Genomic DNA, 17719 nt, shown 5'->3' with positions numbered 1-17719 from the left:
CGTTCTGTTTTTCTTTCATGTTACGAAGCAGCATGAAAGAAAACTGCGAATGTACGGTTCATTCATTTTCACGCAGTATTAGCGCCGTTCACAGCATCTGTATGCCATCTGCCATGTCGATGCGAGATGTAGATAAGGCTGCAGCAATTAACCGGAGAGCGTCACTCGATTAGCTACCGATTAAATACACGTCGACACCGCGTACCGTGCCTAAATCTGGAATCGCACGCGAGACATGAGTTAGCGTAATTTATACGCAGTGCGTGGACGAATATTTTTTACCCACGTTAATCATCAGTCAAAAACAGAACTCGTCACGTATGTCAGGTACGGCGGTTCAGCCTTGCACGGAGGCAAAAACGCAAGTGTCTGCTTACAACGGTAGCTGGTGGATGTTTTGAAAAACTACAAGTCTGTACAAGAAACGCGATATTTCCCATGTTACTGCGGGAAACAATAGCGCGATATTGGAATCTACTGAAGACAACCGAACTTCTAATAATAATAGTAATAATATTAAGAGGAAAAAGAAGAACCACTCTATTCTTACCAATTCGAAATTATGAACAAATTACTTTACATAGCAACACACCGCTCGTTTCATGGCCGATCCCCCATCGTGGGTCACACAAGTGTTATAGGACAAAGAATCAATCTTGGTTAATCCCCCACCATGGTTGTGAGCCACAGTAGAAGACGAACAAGAACGGTTGGCGTTTCACGTCGCAAGGTCGTGCTATACGGTTACGAGAGACGCCTTCGTGGAGCGTTCCGGAAATTTCGACCATTTAGTGTCCTTTAACGTGCAACTACACGTAAGCACACATGCCTGTATACCATTTCGCCTCCAGTGAAACTCAGCCGCCGTGGCCAGAATATGATTCCACCACCTTCGGACCAAGAAACGAGTGCCGTAGCAGCTACACCCTTACGGTGGTTTAACCGAAGCTGGACCTGCACAAGTTTAGAACCAATTTTTTTTTTACTTCTACCAACGGAATAGTAGACGGTTTCTAGACTATAGATACAGTGAATACACGAGCAGACTTTTCTTTGGTTTGCTGTGTAGATGGTGGTTGTCAGTTGCATCCCTTTGTGTCTGTGTGCAACTCTTTGAAGCTATATCTTTAGGACAAAGACAAGAAGCTCACAAGCGGCGTCCAGAGAAGCACAGCTGATAATGGGCAAGGACGTCGGGCAAGGACACAGCTTGTCCTTGCGACGGGTGACTCATGGATCAGGCGCACTTGTCTGGCGCTGTTTGTCAACATATTCCCGCAATCTGCACATTTCATTTTACGCGGATTATCGCGTGGCAGATAATGACGTGCCTTCACGAACATAAATACCAGAACGTGACTGAATAGATGCTTACGAGCACCATGGTCAAGGCTATGGTCTTCTCATCATATTCCGACGTTAACCTGGAAGAAAGCGCCGACGACACGGCCTCCCGTGTCGAAGGATGATTACATTGTAAACAGGAGGACGTGTGTTTACAGCACGTTCTCATCTTAGCTCTTTTCTTTTTCTGTAAATATTATCTGTAGTACCACATCAAACAATGCGACGACATTTCAGAGCACCGGACAATCTTATCTGCGGCTCAATGTGGGTGGTCCAAGTCATCCTCCGAAAGTTGCATGATCTTCCAGAAAGCCTTCTGGCTAACCTCCATGTCTTAGGTTCTTTCACTCCCGCCTGACGGTGAACATGCGTGCATCGTCTTCAGCGAAGAAACATGAAAACGGACGTGATTCATGCCAAAAAAATAAAAAAAATATGAGCTGCAGGTTAACGTCGAGTTCCAGGACTGATTTGGCCCGAATGCAAGCGAAGCAGGAAAAGAAGACGTCCCCTCAAACACTTCCGCTATACTTCGCAAGTTTATCTGATTGCTCTTCACTTTTAAAAATACATCTTCTCCGGCTAACATAACGTTACAACTTGTGTTGAAGACGTGCGCACAATCAACAGAAGCAACAATCGCGCTGCGCGAACCCGCGAATTAAGTCAAGCGACCGCGCAGCTCCAATCCTCGAATCGCGGAAGTGCCGCCTCGCATAAGGGCTACAGCAGTATCTCCCCCGCAACGGCACTAGCAGCAAAAAGCTATCGACAAGCAGGGAACACCGGAGATCGACTACGTGCTGATCCCGTGTTCCAGCCTTACCTGACGAGGTATAGAAGCAGGGACTTGGACGGCGGCAGGCTGCCCGCTGCGCCCAAGTCCAGTCGTCCGACGCTCTCGTATCGATGCATCTCGCGGTCACTGCGGCCGACGCTGACGGGATCGACGGCTTCAGTGACGACGCTGCTCTCCGAGAAGCGGGCCGGAACTGCTTCTTCCGCGGCGCCGGGGCCTGAGGCGTCGCGACGGCAGCAGGGCAGCAGCAGCGGTGCGGTGGTTCCACCCGCAGAACAGCCTTCTCCTCCTCCAGCTGCTATCCTTCCTCCTTTCTCGGCCAAGCCCCGAAGCAGTAGACGCCAGCCAGCCTCGCCACCGGCTGTGCCTACGCCGTCCAGGCTGGTGCGGCCGCCGAGCATCCTCTCGCAGCACTGACACTGCGCGTGGAAGGAAGGGGCTCAGTCGAGAGGAGGCGACCGCGCTCATTCAGCAAGTCTGCTCGGCACGCTAAAGCCGTTGGCCAACCTCGGTTGTAGCAGACTCGTGTAGCGCGGCAGAGCACGCGCGCCGCTGAGAGGACAGGGCGTGAGTAGACTTCTTATTTCCACCGAGGGAAGAAAAAAAATGACGACCGCGCCCCTGAGGGGGTAAAAACCCGGTTTCGGCCGCCTCCATGCACCCGCCGACGGATAAAGTGACTCGGGATCAATTAGGTGGCGTTAGCGTGCGGGAATTGGTTGGCTGAGCCTATTCCTCGCCACAGAAGTTTGAGGTTTGTTGCTCCTTATAAGGTGTTACTTAAGTAGTTCACAAGTGTTATGCAAACACTTCCCAACGTCGTGTCACAAGTGTTATGCAAACATTTCCCAACGTCGCAAGCAGTGGCACCACCTCGATCGCGCGGGAGATTCGCTACCCAAAGCCCCTCACACGCTATCCCAGAATCAAAAGTACCATATCAGACAATAGATCCTCGGCACCATGGGAGGCCGCCCTGCTCAACCCAGATTCAACTTTCCAGAATCGGTCGTCAAGAGCTGTAAACCGGCAAGAAGTATGACTTAGTGCTACATAAATGCTGCATATTTTGCTAGAATAGCGGAACAGCTGCACTTCCTGACCTAGTAGTCATTCTGAAAAACATCTCGACAACGTATGTACATATGCATGGAAGGACTTCAGCATTCCTCAAGCCGAATTCGATACATAGGTCGCCAACACCCATCCACTGATTTTCATTCAACGAATGCACCGTTAGCTTTGGTCACGGCCTCAAATCAACTAGGAAATAGTTCACAGCTTTGATAAGGGGCTACCAATGAATAGCGACATTCGTGTCTGCAATGCCCACGTTCAGGCAGTGTTTGACGTCGTGATAAGCTACTCGCCGGACTGTCTGTAAGCGGTGTCTGTTTTCGCAACTGTTACCATAGGAGTGTGGCCCCAAGACATACATAAGTTTTTAGAGCGACGTAGCATGTCTCTCTCGAATGATTGAGGCCATGGGAAAGAGCAATATAAACAGTCGTATTGCGGTCACCCCTTTGCTCAGTTTATAAGACCTTACCACCACATCTAAAACTACAACGCAGTAGCGTTGTCACTGAGGCCATAAACCTATAGGAACGGGATGGCATGTCCCTGCCTCCAGAGTTTCCCAAAGGCTGTCAATAAAAAAAAAAAAATCTGCAGATTCGCCGAAATTTCGAAGTAAACTAACGTGACCGCAACACGTCGAAATAACATACGAAGTAAGACTTGCACGATGGGATTCCGCTTTGTGCGCCCTCAACCGCGGGATCCTGTCCATACGTCACTGGCGTTGTGCTGCTCCGTGCAATGTCTCACGCGCCGCTGCACCTTGCTTCTACTTGCTCGCACACGCGTGCGCACGCTTTCTCTTCAGCGCGAATGGAGTTTCGCTGAGGTTATAACGTTGCGACCTCACTCAAGGCGCGTGGAACGAAGACGGGGATCGATGCACTCACATGCTGGAGAGCTTGACTTGGGCGAGTTGGTTCATCGCATTCTTTAGTAGCGAAGCTCCTTTTGGTTTAACCATGTCCTGCGTCAGGCGTATAACCGGCAGTATCTCCCGAACAGTATAATAAATGGTGCTTTCTCATCACCACTGCTCATCTTATTTACTAGATGGCGTTGGTCCAATAGAAGTGTGTGCAATAGGACGCACAGAGTGAAGTATGGACGGACGGATCGACGCACGCATGGATGCACGGACGCACGGGTGGAGGCACCGGACCGACGGACGAGTGGAGGGACGGACGGGTGGATGAAGGGAAGCACGGATGGACAGATGGATGGATGGATGGATGGACGGATGGATGGATGCACGAACCGACAGACAGACGTACGGACAGACGGAAAGATGCATGCACGGACGGACAGACGTTTCACCCCACTCATCCTCGTTCACTCCAAGGATGTGCCGTAATTTTTTTTTTTTCATAGTTACAGAGCGACAACGAATGCGGGCGCGGAAAGAGCTCGGACTTTCAACTGAACTTCGGGGTTTGTACTTGAAGTAGGGGAGCTATCGCTCTAACACTGGATGAACACTTGGCCTTCGTGATATAATCTCTAGAGCTGTTCGGAAGCCATCATAAAGAAAAGAGAACCTCCCGGTATTTAGACGTTGCCTCGTACGAATAGCAATATATTTGCTAAGCTGTAAATAAGATGGGTGCAGTGTTTTCTTTTATTGGGAGCATGTATACGCTGCTATCTCGGTGAAAATACTGAATAAACGTATATGGCATGTAAAGTACAGCCGTAGTGGGCCAAAAAGTAATATTATTATAATAGCTGTCAGGTTTTAACGTCCCAAAACATCGCTATATATGGTTACGAGACGTCGTAGTGTAGGACTCCGAGAATTCGGACCGTCTTGTGTACGTTATCGAGCACCCAAATCTACGTACACGGGCCACGAGCATTCTCGCCTTCAAAGGCGAGAATGCCTCGACTGGGACTCTATCCCGAAACATGTGGGTCAACATTCGAGCACAATAACTACCAGACCCCCGTGGCGCCAGGCTGTAAAGTAATAAAGAATACCAAAATAAGCTGAGCTCAAGTATGCATGACATTGCGAATACATGTTCTGAAATAACCTGCATCAACTATGTAGTCACGAGAAAGAAATATTTTAGTTAATTTTAACTACCTGGTATTCTTTAAATTGAAGTTAAATCTAAGCAAACGTGTTTCCGTGTTTTTAGGCCCGGGTCAGAAGGCGGCCACTGCGACCTGACGTGGAACAGCGTCTGTTAGCTTGGCAGCACAAAATGGATGTCGTTTGCAACAAAAATAACTCGACATCGGCTATATATGTGGCACCATTGTGCATATGACGCAACATCTATCGAACCTTACACTCGTCACATTCAAGTCGAAAAATCCACTGCAAGGTCACTGATGCTATCTACACTATTATTTAAAAGTGAACTAGTTGCACTGGTTCCTTCTGTTGGGCCCCGTTAGAAAGAATTTTGGCATAAACTATTTCTCTCTGCCCGCGCATGCCTACAGATACGAGATTCCTTCACATTCTCCATTGACGGATGTGTCCCCATTCAGCCGCTTCTCTCCGGATGCGAGCTAGCAGAATGCAGCAACGACTCGCATACCAAGTGATTGTTCCCTCTCCCGATTCTAGGCTTTGTACCTCGTCGTGTTTAGCACCTGCATGAGAATGTAAAGCCTGGACGGATAAAGATCTCGCTCGCCATGCGCCGTGCAACGCAGCTTGCATTATAACTATACGCCGGGACAAACCCACGTCGTGTCCTCACCGTGGGAGGCGTGCGCCGCACGCGAGAAGCTTTCGGTTTCTCGTCAAAAGCGAGAATTACGTGCTTACGGTTTTTGGATCATTAGGCCAGGGTTTTCAGACACGCAAGCGGGTCGCATGCGGCCTGCGAACCTTTCGCTAGCTGTCTGCAGCTTCACAAGGAATTAACGTTTGTGGCTCTGGTGTACGGTACTTGCCTTATTTTCTCGCCTACGGCGATCAATGACGTTTGCTTGGGAAAGCTACAGAAACGGGACTTATCCCAGTCGTGTTTTTGTTTTTCATTAGATGCCCCATGCAGCCGCTACTTTTTGAAAAATTACCGTAGGACAAAAGCTCTGTTTCAGAATTTTGGTCATTCTGCATATCGGCGTCGAGGTCTTCTTCGAAACGTACACTAATCTTACTTCCTGTGGACGCGACCCATATACAAGTCATTGGAAAGGCATTCTTGTGGTGAATGTCAACGTTACGGGACATAGCAATGTTAGGTGGCTTTGGCGTTAGCATCACGTCATGTACAAAACAAAACAGACCTATGCAGCATCTCATGTGGTATAGTGACGCGCAGGTAAGACATTACAAAAGCAACAAACAATGAGCGCAGTACGCTTCTGCAACGGTAAGAAAAAAAATTACGGAAACGCTGGACGAACGGATGAAACTCCTTCGTGCTATAACAATTTTTGTCCAAATGATAGCGTGGAAATATGGAACAACAGAATGTAAACCCGAACTGCCGTGGCAGCAAAAAATTTGCTGAGACCTTGCGGAACTTTTCTTTTTTTTTTTGCGTGGAAGTGGCCTAATTGACAGTCTGCGGTTCATATTTTCTGTTCTTCTTTTGTCTTTATATTGCGCACATTCTCTACTATCTGTCCCCCTTTCCATCTTTCCACTTCCCTTTTTCTATAGAGTAGCAAGCCAGACAGAGAGATGTTCCAATCATATACTTGACTTTCCTGGCCCTGTCCTCTTTATTTATTTATTTATTTATTTATTTATTTATTTATTTATTTATTTATTTATTTATTTATTTATTTATTTATTTATTTATTTTACGCTCGCAGGTTCTTATGGTTGAGCCTTGTCCCCCCATCGCCGTAGCCAGTCGACGACAATGAAGCTGACGACAGGGACACAGTTATTAGGCGAACAATAACAAGGTTGCTTCAGACCTCACATTCTCTATTTGCCATCGCGGTACAGCACATGCAAGGCACATGCATTGACGATGAGGATGACAATGAAAATTATGAGGAGGATGATCATGGACAACGATGGGCTTGTATAGAGTATCCGACGTCTCGGTATATAGGCTACGATGCATTTCGCTTGCATGACTGGAAACAATCAACAACCACCAGGAAGCGTGCACAGACTTCGTATTTCCCAACTTAATGCTGCATTACAATAATGAAAGCAAAACGAAATTCACAACCCAACACAACATGTCATTTATGACCAATAAACATTATATATAACTGTACACCGCTCTGTCACTCAATTACATGCGTGAGTAGCTAATTCCACGGGTGATTTGTGATAACACTTCGCCCACTGATCATCAATCACTTTGTGGACACACCGTGATTTTCTTTTCTTTCTTTCTTTCTTTCTTTCTTTCTTTCCTTCTCTCTCTCTTTCTTTCTTTTTTTCTTTCTTTCTTTCAATTCATCAGTCATGACCCAAAAACGACGCTGAACCTCATTTTTAAGAACATGCCTTGACGAAGTATAAGCTTACTCATTTTCGGTGCTGTTACACGTTAGGAAGCGTTTCCCAATAAAAATGGACTGCGTAGTAATTATTTTTGCAGGGCCAAGAAACATACAGTAGTAAAAAGAAGCACCGTTAGTGTACCGCTGGAGTTGATAACACTATATCAATGAAATAACTTCGAATCAACTACATCTCACATACCCAGGGCACGTGCACAGAAATAATGTCAAGCCAGCATACAATGGTGCAGTGCGTTTGGTGCAGCGTTTCACTTCCACCAAAATGCGAATGTCGCGGCGGGCACCGAACCCGCGACCTTCGGATCAGAAGTCGGGCGTCGTAGCAATAGTATACCGCCGCGGTGGTTCCACGTGGCTTGCTGGTTGTTTCAGGGTCGGAAAATAAGCTGCGTATAGCGACGCCTCTGCTGTTGTCGTTTCTCGTCACAGGATTTTACTGGGTAGCATTCCTGCGTGCACGAATTTGTTGACATCCAAAGCACAATGGAACGCGAGGCATATATGCCGGCTGTCAACTGGGGAATCCCCTATTCACCTGTCTTTCCGTGGGAATTCCCTCCGGGAAAATTTATTTTTCAGGAATTCGAGGAATCTTCAACCCGCTAAACACTGGCCAGATTCATTGCCGGTCGTTTAGTGAAGTGCGCAACACGCTGGGTAGGTTTCAGTTATTTTCATTCGCAGGATTACTCGTCAAGGACGCTGTATGGACCAACGTTACTTGAACCAGGTTCTAGTAACGTTGGTATGGACAGTATATTGAGTGACTCGGAAACTCGTCTTTAAGTATGGTTTGGCTTATAGCGGTTTGGCGCCCCGCCACCGTTACGTACGGCCTGTGCAGTGTTCACAGTATAACACAACTATCACCTGCGTTTGTCATACACGGGAAGGCCTGGTAGACTCGACTGACCGTTGCTGACCTATATATAGATAACCCGTTTTCTCCGCAATAGATAGACAAACATGCCTCAGCTTTCGTTTTCGTGATAGCAGGAGCTTTCGTATTCTCTTCGGATGGGAGGATTACGCTTATGTTTTTGAACATGTGGGCGTGGCCGAACTACTTATCTCTCATTGGCGTAGCCAGTTTTAACAGTGGCGTTGTTCTTGATCGAGCCCTTCGTGACCGCGGACCATCGTCATTCGTAAATCGCAGTGGGATACGCCCACGGAAAGTAGGTAAATCCCGCTACGGGCATGTTCCACTCCCCTACCGTTACTCTAACTACTGGCTAATCCCACAACGTACCATTACGCACACTACTGCTCCCACCACCCCTCCCAATTCACTCACCCACTTCACGCCCTTCATTCCCACTCCACCCCACTTTATTCGACGTCACTGCTCACCGCCAGCTTCGTTGTATCATCAGTGTCATTCAAGCGCAACTGGCAGATTTTTTAAAGACAATATTAAAGACTACAATCTTTCTTGGGACACTTCAACGCAAACAACGCAAAACTGTTGGTCTGTCGGTCAACTTGTCTGTGTGTCACCAGAAACGACTAAAATCAACCACATCCGCAGCGCCCACTAATATATTGATCTGGTTTTTTCATTCATTCTTGTGCGTATTGTCGATTAACAGGAAATATTATGCTTACCTGAGGGACTACCTCAACACGTAAATATCTGTGGCGTGTTTCTTTATACCATAAACAGCATACATAAGTAATTTTAAGGAACGTAGCCTTTGTACGCTGCGCTGACAATGCAGCGCTATGCACGAAAAGGCGGGTGTTTCCTTCGCTTTGGTTAGACGACACGGTGGCGGCACCTACCCGTCACCTTGCAATCTACAAATCAGGGCCTCCGAGATTGCGCGCACACGCCGCGCGCTTGCTATATCAGAGGCCACCCTTTCGTTTACCAAAATTACGGCCAGATGGCGCTCATGTCTCACGCAACACCTACAGAGTCGCATTCACCAATTTTCTCACCCAAATCATCAGATATACGTTTTAATGTACTCCTTCCAGACGCAATACTATCGTCTTTCGACGACATTTGCAGTGAAACATGGATATAAGGGGCAAATTGTTTGTATATCCTTCTTATAGCAATTTAACAACAAAAATTCGATATATACAGTTTAACGAAAGTTTTTCCTGAAAACGCCCAGTGAAAAGTGGCGATTTCTTCTAACTTTGACCGAGAATAGTATTCTTCGTGCATGCGCTCTAACGCTACCACACTAAAACACCTGGGCGTCCTATAGCTAATAACGTTGCGTTGCTAACTACTGCCCCAGCTTTACTTATAAATGAGGCTGCACGCTGCGTTCATGCGTGGGAACAACACATTCGGCCCTAAACAGCGTTTTTACATGCCGGAAGGCGCTAGAGATTGGGATGGCTGCTCTGGTTATTCCACCGCTTATGCGACAGATATATCGATGATTATCTCCTCGCATCTTCCTCGCTCCGCCTGCTCGCGCAATCACTGCATTCGTTTTCCGCATCATCGCATATCAATAGCCAGACACACCTTTACGTGACCATGTGTCTGGTCTACATCGTCTGGACAAGGTGCCCACTCTGTCTGGGCTGCGTTTGGTCCACCTTCAAGGACATTTCAGACGCGCGCGCAGGCACGGGTTACCGACCACGGCGATGCCGTGGTAGCTTTTAGATATCGCCACGTTACAGTTTCGTATTTCGTAAAACCGAAAGATTCCTTCCTTGATTTCACGAAACACCCGATTCAGTGAAATAGTTCGAACGAGGTAATCAATCACTTCGTTAAATCAAGTTTCAACTGTACTGAGCCGAGTGATCATGATGGTAGCTAATGGTGCTTCGAATGCATTTCAATGCACATTCGACTACTTAAATGTACACGTATAAACTGCTTTTTCTGGCCTGAATGCCTGCAAAGATCGTTTTCCTCTAACGCCTCAGTAATTCTGACTGGCTGAGAACATCCACTACTATGAAATGAGCAGGATAACGGGGGTGCAGTAAGCTGCCGTGGTGTGGCAGCGCTTACGGTGCTCGATGCCCCACCCGAAGGTCGCGGGCGCGATTCAAGTTGGAGCGGTCGCATTTTGATGGAGGCAACATTTTGGGATGAAGGGGGGGGGGGGGCATACACTGTGCGATGCCAGTGCAAGTTAAAGAATACAAGGTGATCAAAATCTGGGAAACCTTCAATGACGGCATGTCTCAAATTCATGTTGTCAATTTCCCACGCATAACCCCAGGTATTGACAGCGCAGTAGCCAGCTCTTATGTGGTTCTGTCATTTCTATAGACAGGCATGAAGCAGATCAATCATACTTACGTATATGTACGAGCCACTTGCACAATCCTTGCAGTGCAACAAGAAGTGCGGAAATTCCCGCGTCCTCACAGCGTCACACTGAGTCATGCAACACGGCTACGCACGCGCAGTACACTTCACCGTGGTTCACGAGCCTTTTATATACACGTCGATCTCCGTCCACGCGTCCTCTACGTGCGTCGTGAGAGGAGAAATAAAACGAGCGTACCACACCGCGTCGAGCTGGCCATGCAAATGGAGGATAGTCGAGGCGCAAAAAAACCGTTCCCGAAGATTCTGTGGCACGAGGAGGTCTTTCACGGTCGCCGGGGGCTCCCTCCGCGTTTTCTTTAGCACGCTCGGCGGTTGACGGCTGTGGCATAGTAAACGTGGAAAACTTGAAAGAGATATATAGATAAAGGGTGGAGTAAATTGCCGTGAGGCTGCGCCCATATGCGCTACAGGACAGCCGAGAAGTTTCTAGATCCAATTATGGTCGCCAAACGACAGCGCATGCCCGGAGGAGATTAACGTATAATCAAATGAAAAAGAAACAGGGGCCCATAAAAACTATGCAAATCGCCGCGTTGGCAAGAAAGGAATCGACCCCGCCTAAAAGTGTGATGAGTGGCGCCCTTGCGCGGGAAGGAGTGACGCGAGGTCTTCCCCGACGGCAAGGTCACCTCACCGCGGAGATTTTCTGCGAGCGAAAGCGCGAGCGAGTTGTTGTGAGGTGTCTCCCAGTCAGGAGGCATTGAACCGGCGCGCCCGTGGCGGCTTCTTCTCGAAGAAAAGACGCATACGTATAACACTTACGTGCAGTGCGTATATGCACTAAACGAAAGCGCCCATTCGTGAAGGAGAACGTGCATACCGGGTTTTTGAAACCGGAAGGTTTTTGTGTCTTTAGCTTTTCTTTCTTGCCGTCGTAAAAAGGTGATGATATACGCAGGAAGGCGACGCTTCCTCTGCCACATCTGACATTCACGGGCGCGCTATAGAATGTGCGAGTGCTTTCGAAGGACCTTTCTTGTTACGAGGAATAATGTAAACAAGGGCCTTGAGAAGTGCTGCCGAAGGCGAAGGAACGCATTGTGGCTTAATTCGTTACTGTTGAACAAGCAAATCTCATATGACACTGTTGACGCGTGGGGATGGTCCTGGTTCAGTGGACGTCGAAAGTCCGAGCTATTTCACATCGCGTGGTGAGGTCCCCTCGTATAATTGCGACGTTGAAACGATGGACCCCACACGTGTACGACCATGAGGGTATACGAATTAGCCAGCCGTCCCGCAGTGAACCTACGTTGTACATTATTATTCGCTGCTGTTGTAAACTCGGAGGCCGCGCGGAATGGCTTTTTCTCGAGCTTGCGCAGTAAGCTGTCTAGAGTGGGCTTGTGCTATTGAATTCCTAAAATACGGAAGTGAAGAGACGACGTCCGAGGACGGCGCCCGTGCAGCGCTCTCTTCAGATGTCATGGTGGGTGAGGCCTCCACAGCTCTATCTTCCACCAGTGCTGTCGCGTAAAACCAGGAAACATCGGAGTGTCCTGCGAAGAACTATTCGTCGAGAGTGTCGAAATCAACGTGCAGTATATACGCAGAAAGCGGCTCCCAATCCAACTAATCTGAATCTGTTCAGCGCAACGCCATGTTTTAAAAGAAGGAATTTGGTCGATGTCGTACCGTACTATATTAAGTGACAATTTTCTACCCTTTCATCATTTCAACACAGGCAGCCAAACCATTGCTTTAAAGTTTTCTTTCAATGTTAGTTTTTTTTTTCTGTATGTCTTTTACTCTGTAGTTTTGTGCCTTGGTTTGCGCTCATCGACGAAAATGTGCAGCTGCAGCCCAGCTAGCTTTCTTTGTCAAACGAAGGTAATGCAGTGACGCAATTAGTGCTGGTGGCTCACCGATCCTTAATTCATCAATCCCCGAGCTACTGCATTATCTCGCAGAATTATCATTCCTTTCGTGTGCGATTTCTCTGCAGCAACGCACAAGAGGCTCCTCAAACGTTTTAGAAGGTGCATGGTATGTGGCCATCGGTGCACGTAATGCAATGGACCACTTCGGGGATAGCACAACGACGCAAGCACGCCTCTCATCTCACTCTTTGATAATAAATCAGAGGACGCTCTGCCGGTGCAATTGGATTTCTTGACGATGAAGAAACTATAAGGGTACATGAAAGAGCCTTCGTCCGGGCTTCGCCTTGCGTGGGATTATTACGCTTTGCACAGTATGAACCAACTAGCCAGACAATCTGTTCTGTAACTTCTGTTGAGCTGTATATTACTTTGTAGGAAAAGGCATGTGAAGACTGGACGCAAGAGATGGAGCACGCAATAAGAGGGCAGTGTTTATGTTTTGTACTCCTATTGCCCCCAGTCTTTGCGTCGTTTTTTGCCTAAAAGTGTACCTACCCGTGTTTGTTTCAATAAAAGCGGTGGTACCGGTTTGTTGTGCGTCATTGGGGTGCTCCCACTCTTATCGGCAGTGGGAGAATTAGTGCCCGTGAGGGACAGTTTGATTTGACTTCCACATAGAAGACCCGTGTCCCATCAAGGGGGGAATCCCACCGTTTACATGGCGCACGTGGTGTCATGGCTGTAGCGTCTGTTGCTTTATTTGTCTTCCGCTAACTTATGGATACCGTTCGCCTCATCATTACGCTGGGAATCCCCACAGCTATATCTCTGCAAGAGCCTGGGCTCGTACGCAGGTCAAAGAGCCCCAGTGAACAAGCTTCTGGCCGACGTTTTGACCGTAGTGGAAGTTTACAAATGAATAAATGAATAAATAAATAAATAAATAAAAGACAGAAAGAAAAAAGAAAGAGAGAAAGACAGAAATAAGGAAAGATAGAAAGAAAGAAATGAAGGAAAATGCTATAATGGAGGAAAGGATTCCAGAAGAACTGTGCAAAGAAGGATTTGATTAAAGCCCTGATACCACTTGGTGAAAAAGAGGTCTTTTTGCATTTTTGTCTTCATTTTATTTTCTCTTTCTCTATTTGCAGGTGTAGGAGGTCGTTGGCAGCACTCATTTCTGTAGTCCTAGCTCTGAGTTTTCTGGGTAATTGCTCTACACATATTTAAAGCTAAAAATTGAAGCACCCTTTGTCATTTCTAAACTGTGTTCGGTGAAAGCTTGAAACCATTCGACTGACTGTGCCATGTATATATTCAGGGGCGAAGCTCCTTAGGAGCTAGCCTGATTCGGAGTCGATCCATGCTTCGAGGTCCACACTCGTAACACATTCTATACAGCTGTGAAAAAAAAAATGGCAGCATATCCACGGAGTGAATGATGGAGAGTGGGGCGAAGCATTTGTTCGTCCATTCGTTCTTGCTTCCGTCCGTCCATGCGTCCGTCTGTGTGACCGTCCATGCGTTCATCAGCCCATCCGCGCGTGCGTCTGTTCGTGCGTCCGTCCCTGCGTTCGTCCATGCAGCCGCCCCTGCGTCCGTTCATGCGTCCATCCATGCATCTGTATGTGTGTCCGTTCGTCCATCTATTCAACACTCCAAGTGCCACCATCTCTCATATTTTCATCATATATTCCCCATATAAAAGCACCGTCATCCAGCGGACATTCCAACGACTAAACGAGAGGTGGCACACGCACACTTTCTTACGGCTTGCGCTTCGGGTCTACTTCCCACCTTTAACCACCTCGAGTTCATACGGTATATACGAGTTCATTGTATTCACGGCAATGCGGCTCAACGCTCGCTAAACATTTCTAAAACTAAGGAGGTTACGCCCAGCGAGTATAACGTAGCAACCATTTCCTGTCAGATGGTGCTCAATGTACATGCCAATGGCTGCTAATGGAAAATGAGAGACAGGAGAATTCGGCTTTTACTTTCTTACGACTTGCGCTTCGTATCTACTTCACACCTTTAACCACCTCAAGTTCAGTCATGGTAGTTCAATGTATTATTGGCACTGCGGCTCAACGCTCGCTAAACCTTTCTAAAACTAAGGAGGTTACACCCAGTGAGTATAACGTAACAGCCCTTTCTTGTCAGATAGTGCTCAATGTACATGCCAATGACTGCTAACGGAGATTGCAGTGGGCGCGTTAACTAAAAGCCGAATGCTCCTGTCTCTCATTCCCCATTAGCAGCCATTGGCATGTACATTGAGCACTATTTTTTATTGTTGAGCAACGCGCAGAATAAATCTCTCACCGGCACCACCTTGGAGGTCAAAACGTTATAATTGTTACACACTACTACAACGGCTGCGAGGGACGAACAGGTGCCGCTATAAAAAGCTTCACCCCTAAAAAACACTTGGGCTATCCATTTATCCATTCATCTGTTCGTCCATCCATCCACGCGTCCGTCCAGCTGGCCGTTAAATCCGTTCGTCGATCCATCCATCCGTTCGTCTGTCCGTCCTTTATACTTGTCGGCGACTTCAACGTAAACATTAAGGACCTTAGAAGCTATAACATTGCCCGCTCGTCATCATGCCCTTCGTGCAGATGCGTGGCTTTTTGATAGCTCGCGACAACTTTCTGCGGCTGTACAGCCAAAGCTACGTGGGTGGAGCTTGTGCACATGAGTTACCATGCCAAGTAGCCTGTTTGCGTGTGATTTCGGTTTCGGGGTCGCAAGCGCATCTGACGTGTACGTTTTCACACGAGCAACCAATGTTTATTGTGTTGTTTCGATGATTTTTTGAAAGCAGTGAAAAAACCTTACTTGAAGAAACACAGGAAGCAGCTTTATGGAAGCGGTAAGGTTTGATTTTCGGCAAGAAAAAAAAAGGCACGGTGCACCAGAGACTGTGTGATAGGAAATGCAAGACAATGGCAGTGAACCCAGTCCTAAATTGTGGTCAATACAGAATCAGTATCGTCGTTTTCCTTCTTTTGGAGATTCAAGCTCTTCTTCGAGACACTCACGCTGTTTTGTTTGTGAACGCGAAGGCTTCTACGGGTCGCAGATATCTTGGCGACGACTGGTCACGAGCGGTTATGGAGCGGGGGTCTCATGCTCGTAAATATTTTGTTCAACTGTCCACCTACCCGAGAACATAGTAGCTAATACTAAAAACCACATTTTCCCGCAAAAATTACCAAATTTTGTATAACTAGACAATATACATTGTATTATGGTATGTATCATTATGTATATGTCTATATTGTATTGACGACATTGCCCTTGTGCAGTGAGCATTGTATAATAAAGAGTTTTTGTTCATTTAATAATTTATTTTCATGCTGTATATAATTTGTCTACTTGTAACACTCCCCTCTACAATGGCCCCGCCGCCATGGTCTAGTGGCTAAGGTACTCGGCTGCTGACCCGCAGGTCGCGGCTTTGAATCCCAGCTGCGGCGGCTGCATTTCCGGTGGAGGCGGAAATATTGTAGGCCCGTGTGCTCAGATTTGGGTACACGTTAAAGAACCCCAGGTGGTCGAAATTTCCTGAGCTCTCCACTACGGCGTCTCTCATAATCATATGGTGGTTTTGGGACGTTAAACCCCACATATCAATCAATCAATCAATCAATCAATCAATCAATCAATCTGCTCTAGAATGACATATGGCCTCGAGAGTAAAACTTTGAAAGGAAATTAATACAAGCCGCTGAAGCGCCCTTCTTACTCGGTCAAAAACGCTGTCGTTGCACAGTCAGCCGCACAATAGACATGAACGAGCCTGTTGCCTATAGGCGGAGCTTCGTACTGGTGATTTTATTCTCGAAAACCACTGTGATCGCAAAGCACCCCCAACCGCTTCCGCCGGACGCCGCCAGGGTACGGTGTTACAGTACGCGATCTTCAGCGTAATTGTATCACCAATATTCTGCATGCAGCCGAAATTTCAACCACGTATTATCGCAGTTTATGAAAAGGGTCATTGCTTTTACGTACACGTACAATTTTGCTTTAGATCAGTTGACGTTGCTGAGCTCTGACATGTCGCCAGTGTCACTTTTAAGGTGGCTATCACGTTGAGAGAGTCACTGATGGCGTCCCACGCCTTCCTCCTTAGTGATTGCACATGCGGGGAACGAAATATTTGACCGCACACAGCGGCCTTCATTTCTATCGGCTCGATCGATACAGATCACCTAAAGAACACGCACGCTCATGCTCGCTCTGAAGCTTCCATGTGAACTTGCTCCAACCGAGTGACCTCATCGTTGTTTACTGGGTCAGGAAAGAGGTGAATTAACACCAGGAATCCAGTAACTATAAACAAGAAACAAAAATGAGCTTTGATAACGATAGATAGATAGATAGATAGATAGATAGATAGATAGATAGATAGATAGATAGATAGATAGATAGATAGATAGATAGATAGATAGATAGATAGATAGATAGATAGATAGATAGATAGACAGACAGACAGACAGACAGACAGACAGACAGACAGACAGACAGACAGACAGACAGACAGATGTGTTGATGATGATGATGATGATGATGATGATGATGATGATGATGATGATGATGTGGTTTAACGTCCCAAAACCACCATAGGATTATGAGAGACGCCGTAGTGGACGACTCTAGAAATTCCGACCACTTGTGGTTCTTTAACGTGCACCCAAATCTCAGCACATGGGGCTGCAGCATTTTCGCCTCCATCTAAATTGCAGCCACCGTGGCCGGCATTCCATCCCGCGACCTGATAGATGTGTGGGGTTTAACGTACCAAAACCACCATATGATTATGAGAGACGTCGTAGTGAAGGGCTCCGGAAATTTCGAGCACCTGGGGTATTTTGCCTTGAT

At 47.2% G+C, this 17719-nt stretch overlaps 1 protein-coding gene across 1 annotated transcript in view; it reads right to left on the bottom strand.

The window, feature by feature from the left end:
- The window catches only part of LOC119170433 (nocturnin), a 96037-nt gene extending 84968 nt beyond the window's left edge, over positions 1-11069 (bottom strand). The window contains exons 1-2 of the mRNA XM_037421594.2: positions 10968-11069; positions 2174-2565 (exon numbers count right to left, since the gene is read on the bottom strand). Coding sequence (XP_037277491.2) covers positions 2174-2565; positions 10968-11054 — 479 coding nt within the window. The 5' untranslated portion in view covers positions 11055-11069. The remainder of the gene's footprint in view (positions 1-2173; positions 2566-10967) is intronic.
- Between the last annotated feature and the right edge of the window lie 6650 nt (positions 11070-17719).

Source organism: Rhipicephalus microplus, chromosome 2, assembly GCF_043290135.1.
Source record: "Rhipicephalus microplus isolate Deutch F79 chromosome 2, USDA_Rmic, whole genome shotgun sequence".
Taxonomy (NCBI): Eukaryota; Metazoa; Arthropoda; class Arachnida; order Ixodida; family Ixodidae; genus Rhipicephalus; species Rhipicephalus microplus.
Note: the sequence above shows the minus strand (reverse complement) of the source record. Positions and strands in the feature narration are given on the sequence as shown.